Genomic DNA, 19,791 nt, shown 5'->3' with positions numbered 1-19,791 from the left:
CTACAGACCACTTCTAGTTCACAATGACAAAAGTTCCATTTTATTTCAGCTGATTAAGAACCAAGACCAGTAAGAGAAGTCCCTTCTCAATATAATTCTAGAATGCAACAAGCCATCTTATTAGATCCGTTCATGCTTAAGGGGAAAGCAACAGAAAGCAGTATCTTCGGAGACATTGCTGTGGTAAAGGAAAAGCCCTACACCCCCACCCCACTAATGGTATGCCTGGTTCTCACAAACAGGGATCCTGTGGGGAGTGTGATGTGTTGGCATTTTCATCTTCAAAGTTTCTTGCAATATATACCTTCTACACAAAGAGGGATCCTGTGGGGAGTGTGATGTGTTGGCATTTTCATCTCCAAAGTTTCTTGCAATATATACCTTCTACCAACACAACCAGCATATCAGGATGATAGGCATACTAATAGTTTAATATCCTTTACTCCACAAATCAGTGGGTGTCTTGGGCACCCCTGAGTTAGTGGCAATAATCTCTTCTAAATATATAAGAACTGCAGACATATCATCTGGCTGATCAACTACATTTGTTTCTGGAAAGGCTTCTTTCAAAAGCAGGTTTTCAAAATATTCAAGTAACAAGCTTGGTTACCTAGTACAGTGGTTCTTAACCTTTGTTACTCGGATGCTTTTGAACTGCAACTCCCAGAAACCTCAGCCAGCAGAGCTGATGGTGAAGGCTTCTGGGAGTTGCAGTCCAAAACTCCTGAGTAACCCAAGGTTAGGAACCAGTGACCTAGTATAACCATTTCACATGACATCTGCAAAATCTGCAGTCCGGGGGGAGGGTCATTTCATTTGTACTCAACCAACATCCACAGTCTCAAAATTCACCCCCCCTCCTTGCTGTAGTTTTCCCTTCCCTCATGGGAAACATGGGATATGGGGCACCTTAACTGTTCTCTTACTGTCTGCCAACTTTCCTATGTCAACTCTGCTTCACCTAACCCAAAACAGCTGCTTGGTAGACTGGGAAGAGTGATTTGCACTAGGAGAGTTGTTCAATGCTTGACCACAGAGCACACTGGAAATTCTCCCATGATTGACTATAAACTATATTATGAGACTGCCAAGTAGATACTCTCTGATATGCTCCACAGTTGGCCTTCTGAAAAATAGGTGCCGGAAGCTGCACTTACAGGCCCAACCAGCAAGTCAAACAGTCATTCTACTTCACCTGCTTAGTATGCCCTGATACCAGGCACTGAAGCCTTCCCAACATAGTTGTGCTTCCTCTATTCCAAAAAAAAGCTGCTTGGCAAAATAGAAGCATGGTATATAGAAACAGACATCACCACTTTGGATCTTTTCCTAGGAAATCACAGCTAGTTTATAAGAAGAAATAAGTGTATGTGTCTGTGGAGAGAAGGATAAGTAGTACTGATCTATTGCTGGCCTTGACTCTGCACACTATCAGGCCTGCCCATCAACATGGCCCTCAAAGGATTCCCTAGCACGCCACCCAAAAAAAGAGACCATATTTTAGACCATATAGACACAATAAAAATAAATTACCTTTTCAGTGGTGGACTGCACACTTGATGATGAGATGTAGAAGATATATTATGAGGTCTGTAGTTAATATGAGTATTAACATCTTCTTTCTTCAAACCTGAAAGAAAGTGTTCACGTTTACCATCAAACTACTACAACACTTCTTTGAACCATAAGTTCTTTAGGACCAATTGTATAGTTGTGCAAAACAGTACCTTACATTTTAACTCTTTCTAAAGAATGCAGGGGGAAAGGATGAGATAGCCTATCAAGAAAAAACTATGAAATACCACAATTAAATGTGAAAAGTGTGCAAGGCATGTATTCTTAGGATATACGTTTGTACATATCAATAAACAAATCGCAATTTTATTATGCACTTAACAACGTACGTGAAACTAAAATGTGAAGACGAGAGCCATATTGATAGCATTATTGTAAATCTGGCAAATGCACAGATAAATGGTTAGAAAGGGGCATACTGCTAACTGTTTAGCCAAGAAAGAACAACACTAAAGCCAGAAACACCTGAACAAGTACCGTGGTGCCTCGCTTAACGGGCGCCCCGTTTAACAACGAATCCGCATAGTGATTAAGTTTTTGCGATCGTTTTTGCGATCACATTACGATGTTTTTAATGGGAAAATATTGCTTTGCGATAATCGGTAAGCTGTTTCGCTTAACAATTTTCGCATAGCGATGATTTTCCAACAGCTGATCGGTGGTTCCAAAATGGCCACCAGGTTAAAAAATGGCCGCCTGCTGTTTTCACCAGGATTCCTTGCTTACCGGGCAGCGAAAATGGCCGCCGTATGGAGGAGTTTCGCTTAAAGGTGAGTTTTTTGCCCATAGGAACGCATTAAACGGGTTTTAATCCATTCCTATGGGCTTTTTATTTTCGCATAGCGAAGAATCCATATAGCGACGATTTTTGCTGCACGGATTATCGTCGCTATGCGGGGCACCACTGTATTTGGCATAAAGGTAGCAAAAGACGAACAAATCACTCTGCAAGATACTACTTTGAAAACATTTCCTGCATAGATTTGCATGTAACTGTTCTGAAGTTTCAAAGCATGCCACTGACATAAGGTGGCCATATTCTCCATGCTGAGCATTCAGTGGTGACTTTCTTCAACTAATGTATGTTCCTATGCAGTTACATGCACTCAACAGGAGGAGGCAGCAGATGGTTACAAGATGTAATATGGCAAGCATTCAATCAAAGCTGCTTACTGATACCAAGAGCCTTCTGCCTTCAGAATTCCAGCTAATTTAAAAATAGATGTGTTATTTTTCTCTTCTGCTGACATGAAGATCCATGCATGGTTAAAACCAGAGACAGTTCGGAAGGAATTTTGGCTCTAAGTTATAGTCAAACTAAATATGGCAGACCTTAGGCCTATATAACAGAGGCTTCACAATTATCCATGAAGCATTACCAGTAAGAAAATGAAATCTGGCTTCTGATAAATTTAGTTTTCATTTGGAGAACTGTCTGACTACCTGAACACTCTAAAACCTTCTCTGATCGGAAAAGGAAATTGCTTCTCTGTCCAGCTCTGAGCTGACATTTGGAAAACAATTCCAAATACAGTGGTGCCCCGCATAGCGAGGTTAATCCGTTCCGGATTAACCCTCGCTATGCGAAATTGTCGCTAAACGGAACGTAAAAGCCCATTGAAACGCATTAAACATAGTTTAATGCGTTCCAATGGGCCCTAAACTTACCGTTCAGCGAAGTTTCCTCCATAGCAGCAGCCATTTTCGCGCCCTCGGTAAGCGAGGGGAGGGCGCGAAAACGCTGCGCTGGCGTCCGTCGGCCATTTTACAACCGCCGAACAGCTGATCGCCCGACTCAGTGGGAGGCTTGGGGGGGCCGCGGCAAGAGGAAAAGAGGGAATGTGGGGGGGAGGATGCGCGAGCGTGCGGCTTCCCTGCCTTCGCCTGCCTGCCTTGCCACCTTCCTTCCTTCCCAGGGCGTCAGGAAAAGGACGAGGAGGAAGAGGGAAGGGGGGAGAGGAGGACGCGCGAGCGAGCGACCGGCAGGCTTCCCTGCCTTCGCCTGCCTGCCTCGCCGCCTTCCTTCCTTCCCGGGGGCTTCAGGAGAAGGATGAGGAGGAAGAGGGAAAGTGGGGGGGGGAGGACGCGTGAGAGAGTGACCGGCAGGCTTCCCTGCCTTCGCCTGCCTGCCTCGCCACCTTCCTTCCTTCCCAGGGGCGTCAGGAGAAGGATGAGGAGGAAGAGGGAAAGTGGGTGTGGGGGGGGAGGACGCGTGAGAGAGTGACCGGCAGGCTTCCCTGCCTTCGCCTGCCTGCCTCGCCACCTTCCTTCCTTCCCAGGGGCGTCAGGAGAAGGATGAGGAGGAAGAGGGAAAGTGGGTGTGGGGGGGGAGGACGCGTGAGCGAGCGACCAGCAGGCTTCCCTGCCTTCGCCTGCCTGCCTTGCCGCCTTCCTTCCCTCCCGGGGGCGTCAGGAGAAGGATGAGGAGGAAGAGGGAAAGTGGAGGGGGGAGGACGCGCGAGCGAGCGCGCGCGCGCGCGGCTTCCCTGCCTTCATCTGCCTGCTTCGCCGCCTTCCTTCCCAGCCAGCGTGGCCCCGCATCACTCTCGCGGCGGCGGCGGCGGCTCCTTCCTGGCACCCGTCGGCCCGTCTTCGGTAAGCGAGTTTTTCCCATAGGGACCGACACGATGCCTTCGCATTAGCGATCCCAGAGAAGGGATCGCTATGCGAATTCTTCGTTATACGGTGCGCTCGTTATACGAGGCACCACTGTACAAATGACATATATGTGAAGCAAGTTTATGTCCCATGTTAGGAAGGCAAAAGCATGTCAGGCTTTCTGAATAGAAGTGGTAAGACATAAATTAGATTTTTTTTTTCTGTTTTGTAATATAGTAATCACTAGAGAGAGATGTTTGCATTTAAAAACAAATAAAGCCTAATGTTTCATCGTTTATGATGAACAAACTCCTACTGATTACATTGCTATAAGTGCAGTGGCATAAACCACAGAAGAAAATCGCCACCGATTAGCAAGTTCCCCTGTTGTCATTTACCTATTCACACTACTAACATGCAGCAACTCTAATTAATTAATTAATTAATTAATTAATTAATTAATTAAGATAAAGAAAACAAACAAACCCTCACCCTCCCCATAAAATCACCCTTGGCAATATACCCCACTGTACTTATGCTGGTGTAACTAACCAACATGATTCTGGCAATTGAGGTAACACAACTGATTTCTTACCATCACAGTTTTTATTCTGCTGGGAGGTAGTCTGCAAAACACACCCAGGATATCTGGCAGACAGATTCTGATCACTATGAAACAAGAAGCAGTACCATGTCAGAACACCGAGATTCCTCCTGAAGTACATGTTTCACAAAGCCTAAAGTATCACACACCATTCCATCAAAATATTCACTAAGTACCTGGATTATCATGTCACAAATTTTAAAACATAAAGCCATTATGTAAGAGGGCATATTTAAAAGAGCTCACTCTAATTCCAATCTTGCAAGAAGGGGCTATTTCCTTCCAGTCCAGGGGGAGGGTATTTAAGTGGACCTATCATACTGTTTAACCTCCATCCTCAGCTGTTTTCCCCCAACCACTATCTTCTGGGACCTTTTCATCTAGCTTGCTAGAGATCTATGTCAGGTGCCACCTTTCTAATGCTGGGAAAGAATATTACACTATGCACCAAACTGATTGCAAGCTTATAGGATATTTGCCTTCCTTGTAGCAATATAGGTTTATTTTTTCATTGGATCAGCTATTAATGCATTGTGGGCAGTGTGTAGTACTACACACCAGCTTTAATCAAAGTTGTGATCATTTCCATCCCAAGTCTGCTCTTCTGTGTATATCTGTTATCCTTCTCCTGGTTTACCTGTACCCTTTGCCACTGTGGATGTAATAGATCTTTGTAACTGAGTACATCAGAGTTGCAATTTTCAAAGTAGCAGATGTGTTAGTCTGTGAAAGCAGTTAGACAAAACCAAACCAAAACAAAAAACACAACACAACAACATGGTGACACTTTTATATTCCAATATAAACTTTCATGGATAAATCCACTTCATCAGACATATTAGTACCTGGATCAGACTTTTGCCACATAAAGGTGATGGTAACTGAGATTTTAAAAATCAACTACTACTGCAATTCACTCTAAAAGGAACCTTCAGCTCCTTCCCCCTTAAAAAGGATTCTTAAATCATTATGAAATGTGAGCTCCTACATTAATTCCCAGTTCACTGATGGTGTCAACAAGGCTATTATTATTTTGTACAGTGATAACCGAAATTATTCACAGCCTGGTGACCCATTTATTTACTAATTAACCATAACAACTTTGTCCATTATCGGCATCCCTAACTGCTTGTGGGGCCACATATAAATAACATATAATTTCATTCTTATGTCTGAGGAAGTGGACTTGATGTATCAAGATAAAGGTAAAGGTTCCCCTTGACAATTTTTGTCCAGTCGTGTTCGACTCTAGAGGGCGGTGCTCATCCTCGTTTCCAAGCCATAGAGCCAGCGTTTTGTCTGAAGACAATCTTCCATGGTCACATGGCCAGTGCGACTTAGACACGGAACGCTGTTACCTTCCCACCGAGGTGGTCCCTATTTATCTACTCGCATTTGCATGCTTTCGAACCGCTAGGTTGGCGGGAGCTGGGACAAGCGACGGGAACTCACTCCGTCGCGTGGATTCAATCTTACGACTGCTGGTCTTCTGACCCTGCAGCACAGGCTTCTGCGGTTTAGCCCGCAGCGCCACCACATCCCTGATGTATCAAACCTCACATTAAAATATAGTAATTCATTTTTAAGGTGCCAAAGTATTTTAGTATTTTATTATGTGATATTCTTATATAGACTAAAATTACCACTTCCTTGAAAACTACAACTTGTGTCAGTAATCCCATTGTATTTAAGGTGCCACCATGTTCTTGTCTTTTTTTAAAATTTTGTTTTCATTTTGTCACCCTGTACATCAGAACGTTTTTTAAGGGAAGACTTTTTTTTCAAGGGAGAATGGTTCTGAGTATGACAGACACACTGCAACATAGGATTTCTTTTAAATGTCATATACCGTATTTCATTTTTTTCAGTGTTACCTGCACGAAGCTGTCTCTTTGGTAACAGTGGTATCAACTGGGCTGCTTCCCTCGATGACAGGTGAATCCAGATTGGCAGATGCATTGCTGATATGATCACTGCTTTCATAACCAGACTCAGTTCTCTGCATCTGCCAAGTGTCGTTATGACCTTTTCTTTCTATAAATCCTTTGCCTTTTTCTGCATTTCCCTTCTCTTCTGAATCCAAGGAGCTTCGGCTCCCCATCTGCTTTGTGTCATCTTCATAAATAGTCATCAAGGCTTTTTGACTTGGATTTTCTTTTGGCCAGTTGTTTGAACTCTGCTCCTTTTCATGTTTAGGTTTGCTACTTGCATTTAGTTTGGGCTTTGAACTATGCTCTTTTTTCTCAGGTTCACTAAAGATGCTATCTACATTCAGTGTTTCTCGCATGGGCTTCCAACCTCTACTTCGACTTCTGCTGCTACTGACACTTCCTTTGTCTTTAGAGTCTTGGCTGCTGTCTGTATCATAACCGGTGATGCCATCAGCTTTCATGCGACTCGCCTTCTCTCCATCAGAAAGGCCATCTGTTTTATTTGAACTCAATACCTGCACATTGGATCTGATTTGGTTGTGTATTTTTTCATGTTTGTAAGGTCCTCTCCCTTGACTACTATACATACGTTCATTAGAATGTTGCCTAAATCCATTTCCAGAAGGTGGTGATCCTGGCTTAAAGTTAGTGCGAACGTCACCAGACAGGTCTTAGAAAACAAACAAAAAAGAGAGAATATTTTAACATGTCTCTAGTTATAACAAATTCCTATTTAAACTTCAAAACAATTTATTCTTGCTAGCACATGTTGGTTGAAATCCAGCAGTAAGCCACAACCAGAGTAGGTCCACTGAATCATCAAGGATTTGGTAAATAAACTCCACTATGAGTTCCACTTATTCATTGAGCCTGCTCTAGTTGTGACTTACTGCTGGATTTCACACAGCATTTTAAAACACAGCATTCTTTAATCAGAATATGTAGGAGTAATTGATCCACACAATGTTTCCCTTTCACAAAGAAGGTTGTTACCTTTTTGTTTTCCAGATTCTCTCTTTGATCCTCTGTCTACATCCTTTCTTAAAGAAGATGATAAACCTTTCATTTCGGCAACCTTCTGAGCACACTCTCTTGAAATGTCCTTTGCCTTTTCTTTTTGCTCATTATGTCCTATTTTTCCTGAAACAGTAAATATTAGTACTTAGTTATTTGGCCTCCTAGGAAGTTACGGTACATTTTCAGTATGTTGTCTTACATTTGCTGTTAATCTGAATCTATGAACTCCTTTTTATCAAGGTAAAATTAGCTTTTTAAACCAGGTAACTGGGAAATGTGCATACTTCAGGCCAGGATACCCCATCCTCTCTTTCATCATCACAGAGTTCAGCAATTCTTCCACTTACCTCAGAGATGGAAAGGGAAGAGGGGCTAATCCTGTTAATATTATGGTGATTTAGAAGGACTCTTAAGGCGAAAACCAATCATGAGGATCATTCCTCCATCCTACAAAATGTTCCAAAGTTGGTAGGAAGGGCTCAGGGTCATTTTGTTACTGGACTTCAAACATCATAAGTAGAAATCACAGTGGAGGCTTGGTTGTTTGCTGCTATACTCTGAAGTCCATGTGAACATTTCAAAAATATAGCAGCAAAGAAAATCAGTTTTTTTTCACTAATCAATTTATTCTTCTCTTGTGTGTCAAACACTAACTTTCTTCATTTTTGATGCGTGAAAGGTCAGGAAGAGGACTCTATCCCCTAGGGAAGGAACAGCATCTGGGTGAAAATTATTTTTAGTTGTTAACCAATGATGCCAGTCAGACTGAATGGAAGTCTTATTTCAGTCAGTACTATTTAGATGTTGAGATTGTAAATATTCTGTGTAATTAGGTAAAGAATTACATATTACACAGATACATAGCATACAATTGCATAATTATTTCGAATGAATACTAATTTTAGCAACCAAACAAAAAATGGTGCATGGAAAGACTAACACTTACAAAAATAGTTCAAAAATTTGTAAAATACATACCTGACCCTCTGATACCATTAGGCTGAACATGGTTTCGATTAAAGGCTGAGCTTTCAGGCTGAAATTTTTTAGTGCTTTTTTGAGTAATAGATTCTCCAAATCCATTCTCTCTGGTACGATCTGACTTAGGAAAAGCAGACTTTTCAAATCCTATGAAGGAATATGGAATGTTAAAACCATCTAGAAGAAAAATCTTAACTCATTTCTAATTCTGGTCAGTTTTTTAGCCCTGACTAGTGTAAAATAATTCCTGTTATGATATGATGATCTAAAAATCATGCAGTTAGCACAGTCAGAGGTTAATGCTAAATGCAGAAAGGAAGAACAGTAGGAATCCACATCAGTAAGCAATTCTACAGCTGCCAACTACTTTATCTCACAAATGCCTTCACCAAACTCATCTTTCTGTAGCAAGAAGACTGCAGGTAATTTGAACAGGGTGGAATGATTTCAGTCAAAGTAACTGAAGTCAGCAAGAGCAAAAGAACCACTGATTTTAATTTTGTTTCTCATTCATGTGTCCTCCTATTCATTAACAGATTATATACATGTTCATGCACTGTGTGTTATTAAATAATGCTCAATTTGTGAAAACCCAAGTCTTTATTACCAATTTCTTCTCCAGTTCCTGCAGCAGCTTTGTAATGTGACCAGTGAATTATCTGTCGAGGTGCATCTTCTGTTGATACAGGCGTACCATCTGGATTTACATAAAATAGCAGCAACGGCTGAAAATGACACCGAATACACTTGGACATCACATCTTTCCATTTTGTTCCAACCTAAAAAAGTTATGTTTTCATCAAATAAATTCAAATATATATAAGAATATACTGTATTTTTCCATCTATAAGATGCTACTTTTTCCTAAAATCATTACCCTAAAAATTGAGGTGCATCTTTTACATGGAAGTAAGCTGAGATAGTTGACGAGAGAACAAAACAGCACGTACCTTGCCTCTCTAAACAGTCTTGCTTCAGCCACGAGGCTTAGTTTCCTACAGTCAGGAGACTTAGCTACCTCCAATCATGAGCCTTATGGAACTGATCTCAGCTGATCCTGAACAAACCAATTGGAATACACCTCCTTGGAGGTGGAGTATGTAGGCTCACAATTCAACAGAGACAAAATGTCTGACATTCTGAGCTTGAAGGCTGAATCCTCAAGCTAAGTTTTCTTAATTTTGGGGTTAGAAAATTGGGGTGGGGGCATCTTATAAATAGGGTTGAGTTATAAATGGAAAAATACGGTAGTTCAGTTAAAATGGAAATGATGTATACATATATTCAATGAATTTCAAGATCTCACTAAGGAGATTGTTGAGACACATGAAGAGAAAAAGACTACAGTACCTTTTACGCCAGTGTTTATGCTGTGAAAATAAGTGAGGTTACAAATGCTCACAACACAGAACATTTCTTTCATTTAAGTGCCACCCAGTCAGAAAGGGTATATGTTTATAAAAATTGTTTGGTTTGGTATCAAGTTTTAATCTTATCAGAAAGTTATATAAACCTCTCATCAATTCTGTGAGACATGCAGATACTTATACACGAAATACATTAATATATATTACCTCTTTCACATTAGCATCGTCAAACAACACCCACTTGCAACTCTTGGTATGAAAGGCAAAGGCACAGTAATGTTTGCTTGCATAGCAAATCATCCCCACAAGAAAAAGCTCACTATTTTTGGCATGTTCATCTGTAACCCTGTAGAACAACTGTAAAAATGATTTGTCGATCAGCAAGAAATACAGTACAGGCTGAAGAGCATGACATTTATGTAGTGAAGGTTGAAATTTTTTATATAGTTTATTTCAGTTAGCCAAATTAAAGTATTTAAATTATTTTTAAACATGTTAATATATGAGAAGCAAACAGCACCCTTTCACTAATGTCCTCCCTAGAAATGTTCCCTGGAGTCACCATTGATATAATTTTGGCAACAGAAAACATCTTCGACCTGGACATAGCAGAATGTAATGCAAGCTAACCCTGGTTACAGTTTTAACTATTCTTTTGAATTTTATGAATCTCTTTCACTGCTGTTTCTGCTTATTTAATTGTCTAATATTTATATATTTATAGCGTTCTTTAACTGAACAGCCCAGAAGTTTTCATTAACCATCTGCACGATCAAAATGGAAAAATATTGTATCTTGCCTTATCTACAAAGCCAATTGAAAAAAATATCTTGAATATTAGGAATGAATATTTTTTACCTCATAATTACAGATTCAGAGATCAGTGAAAGAAATGGTTTTTCATTAAAAAGAATGAATATAAAAATTATGTTAGCAATTTTTAAAACTAAAAACTAAATTGTGAGATTGTAATCCTACACAAACCTAGCTGTGAATAACTGAACCAAAAGAGGATTTATTTCTGAGAACAGATTTGAATTGTTGGGCAAGAGGGAGTGCTTCTCAAACCTACAAAGATCTCAAGCAATTCAGAAGTTGCTTTAAAAATTGAAATAGGTACAATTCAGGAAGTGACAATATTACATGAATTTGTCAAAATACCCCTGGAAGATAAAGTTGCGTTGCCAAGTTCCGGATGACGTCTTCTGTTAGGTCAGAATGTTCTGAATCCCAGACTAAACCAATTGTGACAATTTCTGGGCAATTCATTAGAACACGACGGATTTTTATTTTTTGTCCACAGTTACTCTACAAAGGAGAGGAAACAGTTAAATTATACATAGTTTAGACTCTTATTTTTTTTAACATTATAAGAACTCATTGTGAATAAGTTGTTATTGACAATTCTGTTTACTCACATTGTTATTTTATTTTTCACCTAAATAACAGCAGAGTTCTGACCTATTAGCAATCATGCTGCTATTCGTCTGACTTCAGTATAATATTTCTACAATAGATTTCTGAAGAGACAGAGGTAAGGACTGGACTGAGGAGCAATAATTATCAGATACTGAAGCCCCCACCCTCCAAAGTTTCAACCAAAGTGAAAGTGATCCTTAGAAACATCAAAACCGGGGGGTGGGGCTAGATAGGAAACTTTACAGATTACTGTATGTGGCTGATAGCATCATTAACCTTACAACCATAGAGTTGAACAACAGGATTTCAGCCAATATATTTTTAGGAATACAACCAAATTAAGCTCTGGTTACAACCAGAAACACTCTTAATATGAACACTACTGATACACAGTGCTTAAGAAACTATATTAATTAATTATAATAAAAATTGCATATTTAGCGCTTCCATCTTACAGAAACATCTGTCTTGCTCCATTTAAGACCAAGAAAAAAACAACAGTTATTTTCTATCAACTCTCAGGCCTTTCCCACAGCTTACTCATACCCCAGTGCACTCATCAAAACTCGATATAAGGTTCTGAGGGCAGATTATGGGATAATTTATAGATCTGAAATTCCCATTGGAAGCAACGACATTCAGTTATAAAATTCCTTGTCAATTTTAAACTTTTAAGCTTTGTCACTATTAAAGTAAGTTCCTCAAATGAAAATCATTATCCCTTTAGTCAACTTACAGGACAGTTCCTGAAGTCATCAGTAGTGTTTGCAGCCTGAAGCAGTTCTGCAAACATTTCAGGCTTCAGCCGCTCATGTCGTTCCAACATTCTATCAACTTCATTGCTGTGAAGAGGGATTTGCAACATTTTAACTTACTGTAAACTATTACAACAGAAAACAGAATTTTCAACAAGTGATTTGATATTTTGTATAGTATCTAAAATAGATATGACTTTTGAGTTCAGCATAGCATGTATCACTAGTAACAAGGTATCCCAGGAAGGCTGGTTGCAATATGTGATAATAAGAACAAATGTAATGGGAATATTTACAGTATAAACAACTACCTTTTAGGATTTAATGATACTTCTAGTTTTATTTTCCCCCAGCTTTGAGCTGTTCTTTATCAACATATAGTCACATAATCTGCCTAACAAGGCTTCTTCTACATCCAGTGTCAGGCTGGCTTCAGATACAGTACAGTATGATGAAATTTCAATCCTCTCTCTCCTCCTGTTTGTATTCATCCATACTCTGTTTAAACATGGAAGCCTAACTGGTCTTCCAGAAAAGGTTTATGGAGTGCTGTACTGACTGTTGGAAACTCATGGTATGGAAAGTTGTCCCCATCCCTTTTATCCTGATGGAACCATTTCTGTCAGAAGAAAACCTTTGTTGGATTCTGGCCATACATCTAAGTTATGACATTCTGGGGAGGAAAACGAATTACAACCCAAAATGGAGAAAATAAATTTTCTTACCACAGTGCTGTTGTTGAAATGTAACGCACAAATTCTGTGAAAGGCAAGGGATCAGAAGATGCCCCACAACTACGACACACACACTGTAAATTAAAAAAATCTGCTGTCACTGTTTCAAAAACCATCAAAATAATATCATTATATAATTTTGTAATATCAATGAAAATGTAACCTGTTCATATAAGGTCATAGCAAACTTTTGATGAGTAATGCAGGACTTAGATGTGCACATATCCGTTTCACTGCTTGGAACTATGTGATAGTGGATTCTCTCAAGGATATTTTCCTAAAACAAAAATGCTGTAATTTAGAAGACTTATATTGTGAGCTCCCTTATTTAGGTTATCAAAATAGTTTACAAGTATGATTAAACAAATATGTTTTTAGTATTAGTAAGAGGAAAGCTTTCACCAGATAATTTTCCATTCTGGAATAATCCAACAGACTCCTCTACTCTACATAGGATGTCCTTGCGGGAAAATTAGTAGCTTCTACCTCATGCTGTCAGGTATCAAGGCAGATGGTGGAAGAGCTAAGGGCAAGCTGTCTGGAATGCTCTATACATAAGTGATTGTAATCTTTACAACAAATAAAATAAGATAACTGCACTTAACGTCAGATATTTGGCAGTTTGCAATGAATTACACAATCACTGTTGTACATTAGTGGGCTTTTCTTTTTAAAGAGACTATAGCACATGTAAAAATCCAGAAGACTTACTGATTCTATTGAAACAGAATAGCCCAGTGAAATAGGTTAAGCAATCTACCTCTAATCCTCTCCTAGTTCTATTCAAACTACCACACGAGCCATAAAGAATAAAAAATGAATTTGAAATATAAATACTGTATAAAGATGCTTACAAAACATTCTGCTGCATCATCCATAAAGCCAAGTTGAAATCGTTGTTCATCTTTAAAGCTTTCAGCTAAGGCATGCCTCATATTATTTGATGGGAGAGCTTTTTCCCGACTGTGCTGGAACTGTGTAAATATTGTCTGAAAATCAACATTATCATCTATTAAGATATTTACATGCCCGTTGTTTGAACAGGATAGTATATTCCAATATTTCTTTATCCAGAAGAAAAGTGGCACAGGATACACTGAACCCAGTACATTTATTTAATACTTAATATCACTTTTCTCCACCTCATTTGACAAATCACGTAACTTAATTGTTTTTCTATCCCCCTCAGCATAACTTTGTTTTCCAGATACTAAACCTTGATTTGAAATAGAAAAAGTTGCCATGAAACTTCAGAGAAATTAGATTATAGGGAGTAAAATCTGCTGCACTGGTGAAGAGGTAAAAAAATCTCAATTAATTAGAAAAACTCCATCCTGTCTTTCATCCTCCTTCACATAATAACTTATCAGGTGCCTCCAGAAAGCACACAAGCAGATCATAAAAGCTCCACTTACACTCCACAGCAACAGAACACTTTCTGCAAGCACAGAGCTTGTATATAGTCATCTAAACTGCAACAAAATGTTGCAGTCTATTCTCACCCTCTAATACGATTTCTCCTTTTACATGGCCATGCTTTCCTCTAGAATACTACAACTGCTAACAGCAAAGTAAATTTCTCCCTCATTCTCTATTTTGCTTTTTTGATCTTTATCCCATTGCTCAGTGGCAACTGTTTTATATTCTGCGTAAAAAATACTTAAAACCCCAGAAACTGCCAAGCCACCAACAAATGCTACCTCTGAAAATGAACAAGACTTTAAACCAATCTAAATTTCACTTTACATTCAAAATGTTTATTAGATTTGTACCTTCCATTCAATATTGTTATAGTAAGATGGCAAAGGCATCAACTATGTAAAAACAAAATGTGCTGATTTTATATTCATCACATATTGGAAATGACTATTAAGAACTTTAAGTTACCAAAATTAGCCTATATGAAATGGATAATACAATCCTAAATTTACCTTTAAAGCACAGAAAATACAGGCATCACCCTGACAAACATGTCCTGTTAATCCTCTTAAACTTCGTCGGAATATGTCAAGTTGCCATAAAACCTACAAAAAGAAAATGAGGAAGTGGAACATAATGAGGACATCAGTTTGTTCTGTATCTTACAGTATCAACAAGGCCTAAAACATATGTAGTTTTAAATGGACTAATAGATAAATTAGTTGGTTTAGAGAAAGGATGATTTGACTTAGCATTTTAGCAAATTATTGTAAAATATGATACCAAACAAAAGCTAAACAAATGATTATCAACATTTACATTTTATCTCTTCACTTTTATCCAGCCCAGTATTGCTCAAATCAACAGACAATTATTTAACTAATGTTTTACTTAATAGTTGTTTTGGACTCTTACATATGTGTATTTAATCAGGGTAAGATGCACCTAAACCAATGTGGATAACAGACACGATTCATTTTAATGAATGGCAGAAAGTTGCCATCAGATTCAGTGTGTATACAAATTAAGTCATGCATTGAAAATTCCTACAACTATTGTTAGAGGAGAGACAACTAGGTGCTGTTTAGTCAGCATTTGATCAGAATGAACAAAACTCAGATTTAAAAGATTAGAATTCTCACTGAAAAAGAAACCTAATGTTTTCTCATGAAAGTCAAGTCTAAGAACGGTTAATATATTTATGTGCAAACACCTCTTTTGGAAGAAACAAATGAGATGAATGTGGGGCAAAATTAGCAGAATCTAAGAGAGCAGTAATAAGCAAGAAAATTTAGCTGAGGACTAAAGTCTTTAACATGCAGAATTGATTCAGCGGCTGAGACAAGCTAGAATTCAGTGTAAACAACATTTTGTCTCGAATGCAAACAAAAAAAGGGAAGTAATCTATTTGAATGACTATAAAGCAAAGTAATCATATTTCTAACTATGTCCATTACGTATTTCATCAATGTAAATGTTACAGAATCTTCTGTAACTGGATCTTAATAGATGTGTAAAATAAATCTAGTGAAATCTTTCAAAACAGCACCCACAAGCAAGACTTGATACCACCCAGCACAAAACTCTGATCCCACTGAAGACATAGAAGTTTAGAGATCATCAAAACATCATCTTCTTGATCCAAAGCACAATGCTTGTTTATTATTAAATTACATTACAGTAATTTGTTGAAGATAATAGTAATACTGGATTAATCACTGGAAATATTATGACTTTGTTGTAAGAAAAGTGTATTCTTTGTTGTAAGAAAAGTGTATCAAAAATGTGAACACAACTATAAAAGCCTAAAAATGAACTATATTTAACCATATGTACTAAAAAGTATTAAATTAATATTCGAACTCAAGTGTGCAAAACTAAAACAAACACCAATTCTAATTTAATATATGTCTTTCAAGGTACAAAAAAGACAGCCAAGATACTATGGAGCTTTATAAATGTAACATTAATAGAGTAAGGGTCAGAGTTCACACTAACTAGGAGCAACTTTCACTAAATAATCCAAAAGATACCTGCATGAATAACTTTTCGTTCACACTGACTATATTAAAAAAGAAGACCAATGCTCATTTCAATTTGCAGCACTTCAACACTGGAAGCCACACATAAAGAAATGGCTGCAGCCACTTTGTATACGCTCTCAGTAGCGATTTCACAAACGCTTGTGTGAATCTGCCAGTTTTTTTAAAAAAGCATTTTATATTACAGTTATCTGGTAGCCTGAACTGCAATGCTCAGCAAGTAAAATGCTAACTAAAAAGAAGCATTAACTAAAAACTAATTCTAAAATCAATAGATTGAAAAGACATTTTTCTTTAGTTGTTAGAACCCATTTTAATAGTGTTACCAATTGTTAGCATTCTCCATTAATAAGAACAACATCTTAAGATGGCAACATTGTGACTCAAACAGAAAGTTTAATTGGTCTATTGCTGGCAGAGCGTTTATAGATTACTGAGTATCTCACTCACTCTGAAAGCCCAATTAGCTTTGCACAGAACTACCGTAACTAAACTTTATTATTACCTCCACCATGAAGGACAGGACAATAAAAGCAGTTATCAGTGTGCTCACAGTATTTTATACTGCATTATTTATATCTGGTAGGAGTTGATAAAAATATCAGTTAAATTCATGTACATGTTCCCAAGGGCTCAGTTTGTTCCCCAGCATCATGCTGACAATCTGGATGATATCACAGGAAGACCAAAACACCCTCTTCCTCTGAAACAAATACCCCCCAGAGGAGCTGTGTTTCTCTCATGCATGTCATCTCACTATATAAAAAAGAATGCAAGTGGAGCTGGAAAGCCTGCTGTTATCTTTGACCTTTCACAGTAAGTAACATCATGATTCTTCCAACCGCAGCCTATCTTCCTAAATGGGAATTCTTCTGCAATAGAAGAGTCTGTCATACAAACAGTTGAGCTCCAAAGAGAAGAGCGCTCCCAAATCCCTAGTAGGCCAATTTTGATCCTTTGTGGACTAGAGAGGCACAAATTTTTAAAGACTGTTCTGTCCTCAATTTATTATGTACAGTATTTAAAGTATTTTTTACCCCATCTTACTCCTTAAAAGGACCCAAGGTGGCTCAAAACAATCTTTAAAAATTCCATAGCATCTCCTGAATTAACTGTCACTAATTAATTTTGCAAACCCCCCACCCCGGTGCAAGCTGCTCTTAGTCCCTTTCCACCCAACCCTGCCTCAATTACAATGCCAAGTTACTTGCACTCAGTATCTGGAACCAATCCGCCCCAAAGAGCAGGCAAAGAAAATGGAGGGTACTTCTCTTGGAAGAAGAGAACAGGAAGTGCGGGGGGGGGAGCCAAGATTTCTGAGGTTAGCAGTCAACTCCTGTGCTCTAGTATTCTACTCCAGAGGTTGAGCAAGGATACCAATTCCTGGTGCTGGGGGCCCTGCTTGCACTTAATGGATAGGATATAGGGCTACTAGAACATTCATGGTTTGCATTATTTTAGACCTTTGTTGTCTACACATGATGATTAAATCGTGATTTAAAATTTTCCCTCTTTGAACCTCAGTATTACAATACTGCACATTCCAAACTAATTCACTGACTTTGTTTTAACTCAGTTTAAATGAGTGGATGAGATGTGTGCATTTCACCCATCAATGGGATTTCATTAAATTCACATTTCACAGTACTAAAATGGCAAGTATGTATTTTTAATCTATTAATTTTTATCAAAGGTAATCTTTAATATTGATGCACTGTCTGCGGGCATTCCAAAAGCAGAAACAGGAAAGAAAAAAAGGATGCTACATTCAGCAGAAATTTGGTCTGTCAAACAAGACTCTTACACTTTTGTTTGTTTTATTTTTCGTGATAATATAGTTTCTTTGTTTTTCCTGAATATTGATAGCTTGTGTTGTCTTTGTAATCTCTATCCCTATCATACCATTGTTGTTTCTATTACAAAGGATAGTAACATGATGAAAGCTGCTCAATGGAAACATCTTGGCACATTTCTAACAAGCCCATCAAAGTAACTATTAAAACAGCCCTCCAACATCTGTATGTAATTAAATTACAATAATCTTTTGCACTGAATACAAAGATCTCTATACTCTTCCTTTCTTACCTGTACAGCACTGTTAAGAAAACAACTGTTTTGTCCTGGTTCATTTAACAAGCCTTTGGTTGGAGCCAGAGACATCACACTTCCAGGTTGATATACCTTCCCAAGATTTCCTCCTGGTTTTCTCAGGAACTTTACCCATGCCATTATTTAGGAAACAAGTATGTGTTTATAAATCAAGATTTCAGAATTCTGAGCAAGGTGGGGAAAATATGTTCTGACGATTGCTTTTAACAAGTCACAGTACTATATTCAGACTTCCAATACTTCAGATTGAATTAAGCCAATATCACGTCTGCTGTTTATTTGAGAATAGTTTTTTTTAAAAAAATAAAACATTTGGAGACAAAAATAGAATATGAAAACTTGAAAATTTATGTGAATAAAATAAATTACAATGTACTAAAAGAGACACAACATTAATATTGACAAATGTTGTATCATTTTCCTTCTGCTTTTATGTTAATATTAGTGCAAATCACTCTTTGAAAGAGGACTTTTTTTGGAAACACCCATTACAAAACAGGAGTTCTTAGTGTTATTCTCAGTCTCTATGTCAATTCCTCTTCTTCAGCTTAAAAAATAAATTAATCTTTGCTTTGCAGATGTAAATCCATCATGTGCACTTTGTATGTTTCTTTTTTTGAAGTCTGTAAGGAGAGAAAAAGAAAAGTTTTCAAAGTTATTTTAACATCAACTATAGAATCAAATGAACAAAGATGAATAATAATAATCTAAGAACACAATAATAATAATCTAAAAGGATTTTGCCACTGTAATTATTTAGATTAGCTCCTAGATAGTTATTGACAACATAGCGTGAGGAAGAAGCAAGCTAAAAATGTATTAAGGTCTAAATCTGTGAGCGTGAATCCAAAAAAAAGTAGACCCACTGAATCAATAGAACTTTCATAAGTGTTGACTTTCCATGTTCCCACCAATTCAATGGGTCTATTCCAATTGGGACTATCATTGGATTTAGCACTAACAATTTCCAAAATGTTAGCATTTAGAACATGTAATCCAGGATTAGATATGAGAACACTGTTATATGCAATTTTGTTTCCTCTTTTGACTCTATATATATAATCCAAGATTTGCTCAAGAAAATGATGTACACTGCATGTACCAAATAACAATTTAAAAACCATTCTAGTATCTTCCGTTTAATCAATGTCAAACACAATTACAGTGGTGCCTCGCTTAACGATTGCCTCACTTAACGAAGAATTCGCTTACCAATGGGTTTCTTTTAGGAATTTTCTGC

General features: G+C 37.9%; 1 protein-coding gene across 1 annotated transcript in view; it reads right to left on the bottom strand.

Moving 5' to 3' along the window:
• USP53 (ubiquitin specific peptidase 53) overlaps positions 1-19,791 on the bottom strand; it is a 43,757-nt gene that overhangs the window by 4,624 nt on the left and 19,342 nt on the right. The window contains exons 2-15 of the mRNA XM_020781446.3: positions 18,528-19,174; positions 14,913-15,005; positions 13,836-13,970; positions 13,145-13,258; positions 12,973-13,055; positions 12,229-12,334; positions 11,235-11,381; positions 10,281-10,430; positions 9,314-9,485; positions 8,704-8,853; positions 7,702-7,848; positions 6,652-7,378; positions 4,769-4,842; positions 1,534-1,630 (exon numbers count right to left, since the gene is read on the bottom strand). Coding sequence (XP_020637105.3) covers positions 1,534-1,630; positions 4,769-4,842; positions 6,652-7,378; positions 7,702-7,848; positions 8,704-8,853; positions 9,314-9,485; positions 10,281-10,430; positions 11,235-11,381; positions 12,229-12,334; positions 12,973-13,055; positions 13,145-13,258; positions 13,836-13,970; positions 14,913-15,005; positions 18,528-18,671 — 2,339 coding nt within the window. The 5' untranslated portion in view covers positions 18,672-19,174. The remainder of the gene's footprint in view (positions 1-1,533; positions 1,631-4,768; positions 4,843-6,651; positions 7,379-7,701; positions 7,849-8,703; positions 8,854-9,313; positions 9,486-10,280; positions 10,431-11,234; positions 11,382-12,228; positions 12,335-12,972; positions 13,056-13,144; positions 13,259-13,835; positions 13,971-14,912; positions 15,006-18,527; positions 19,175-19,791) is intronic.

This window comes from Pogona vitticeps, chromosome 5 (genome assembly GCF_051106095.1).
Source record: "Pogona vitticeps strain Pit_001003342236 chromosome 5, PviZW2.1, whole genome shotgun sequence".
In the NCBI taxonomy this organism is placed as follows: Eukaryota; Metazoa; Chordata; class Lepidosauria; order Squamata; family Agamidae; genus Pogona; species Pogona vitticeps.
The sequence above is the reverse complement of the archived record's forward strand: the minus strand, read 5'-3'. Positions and strand labels throughout refer to the sequence as shown.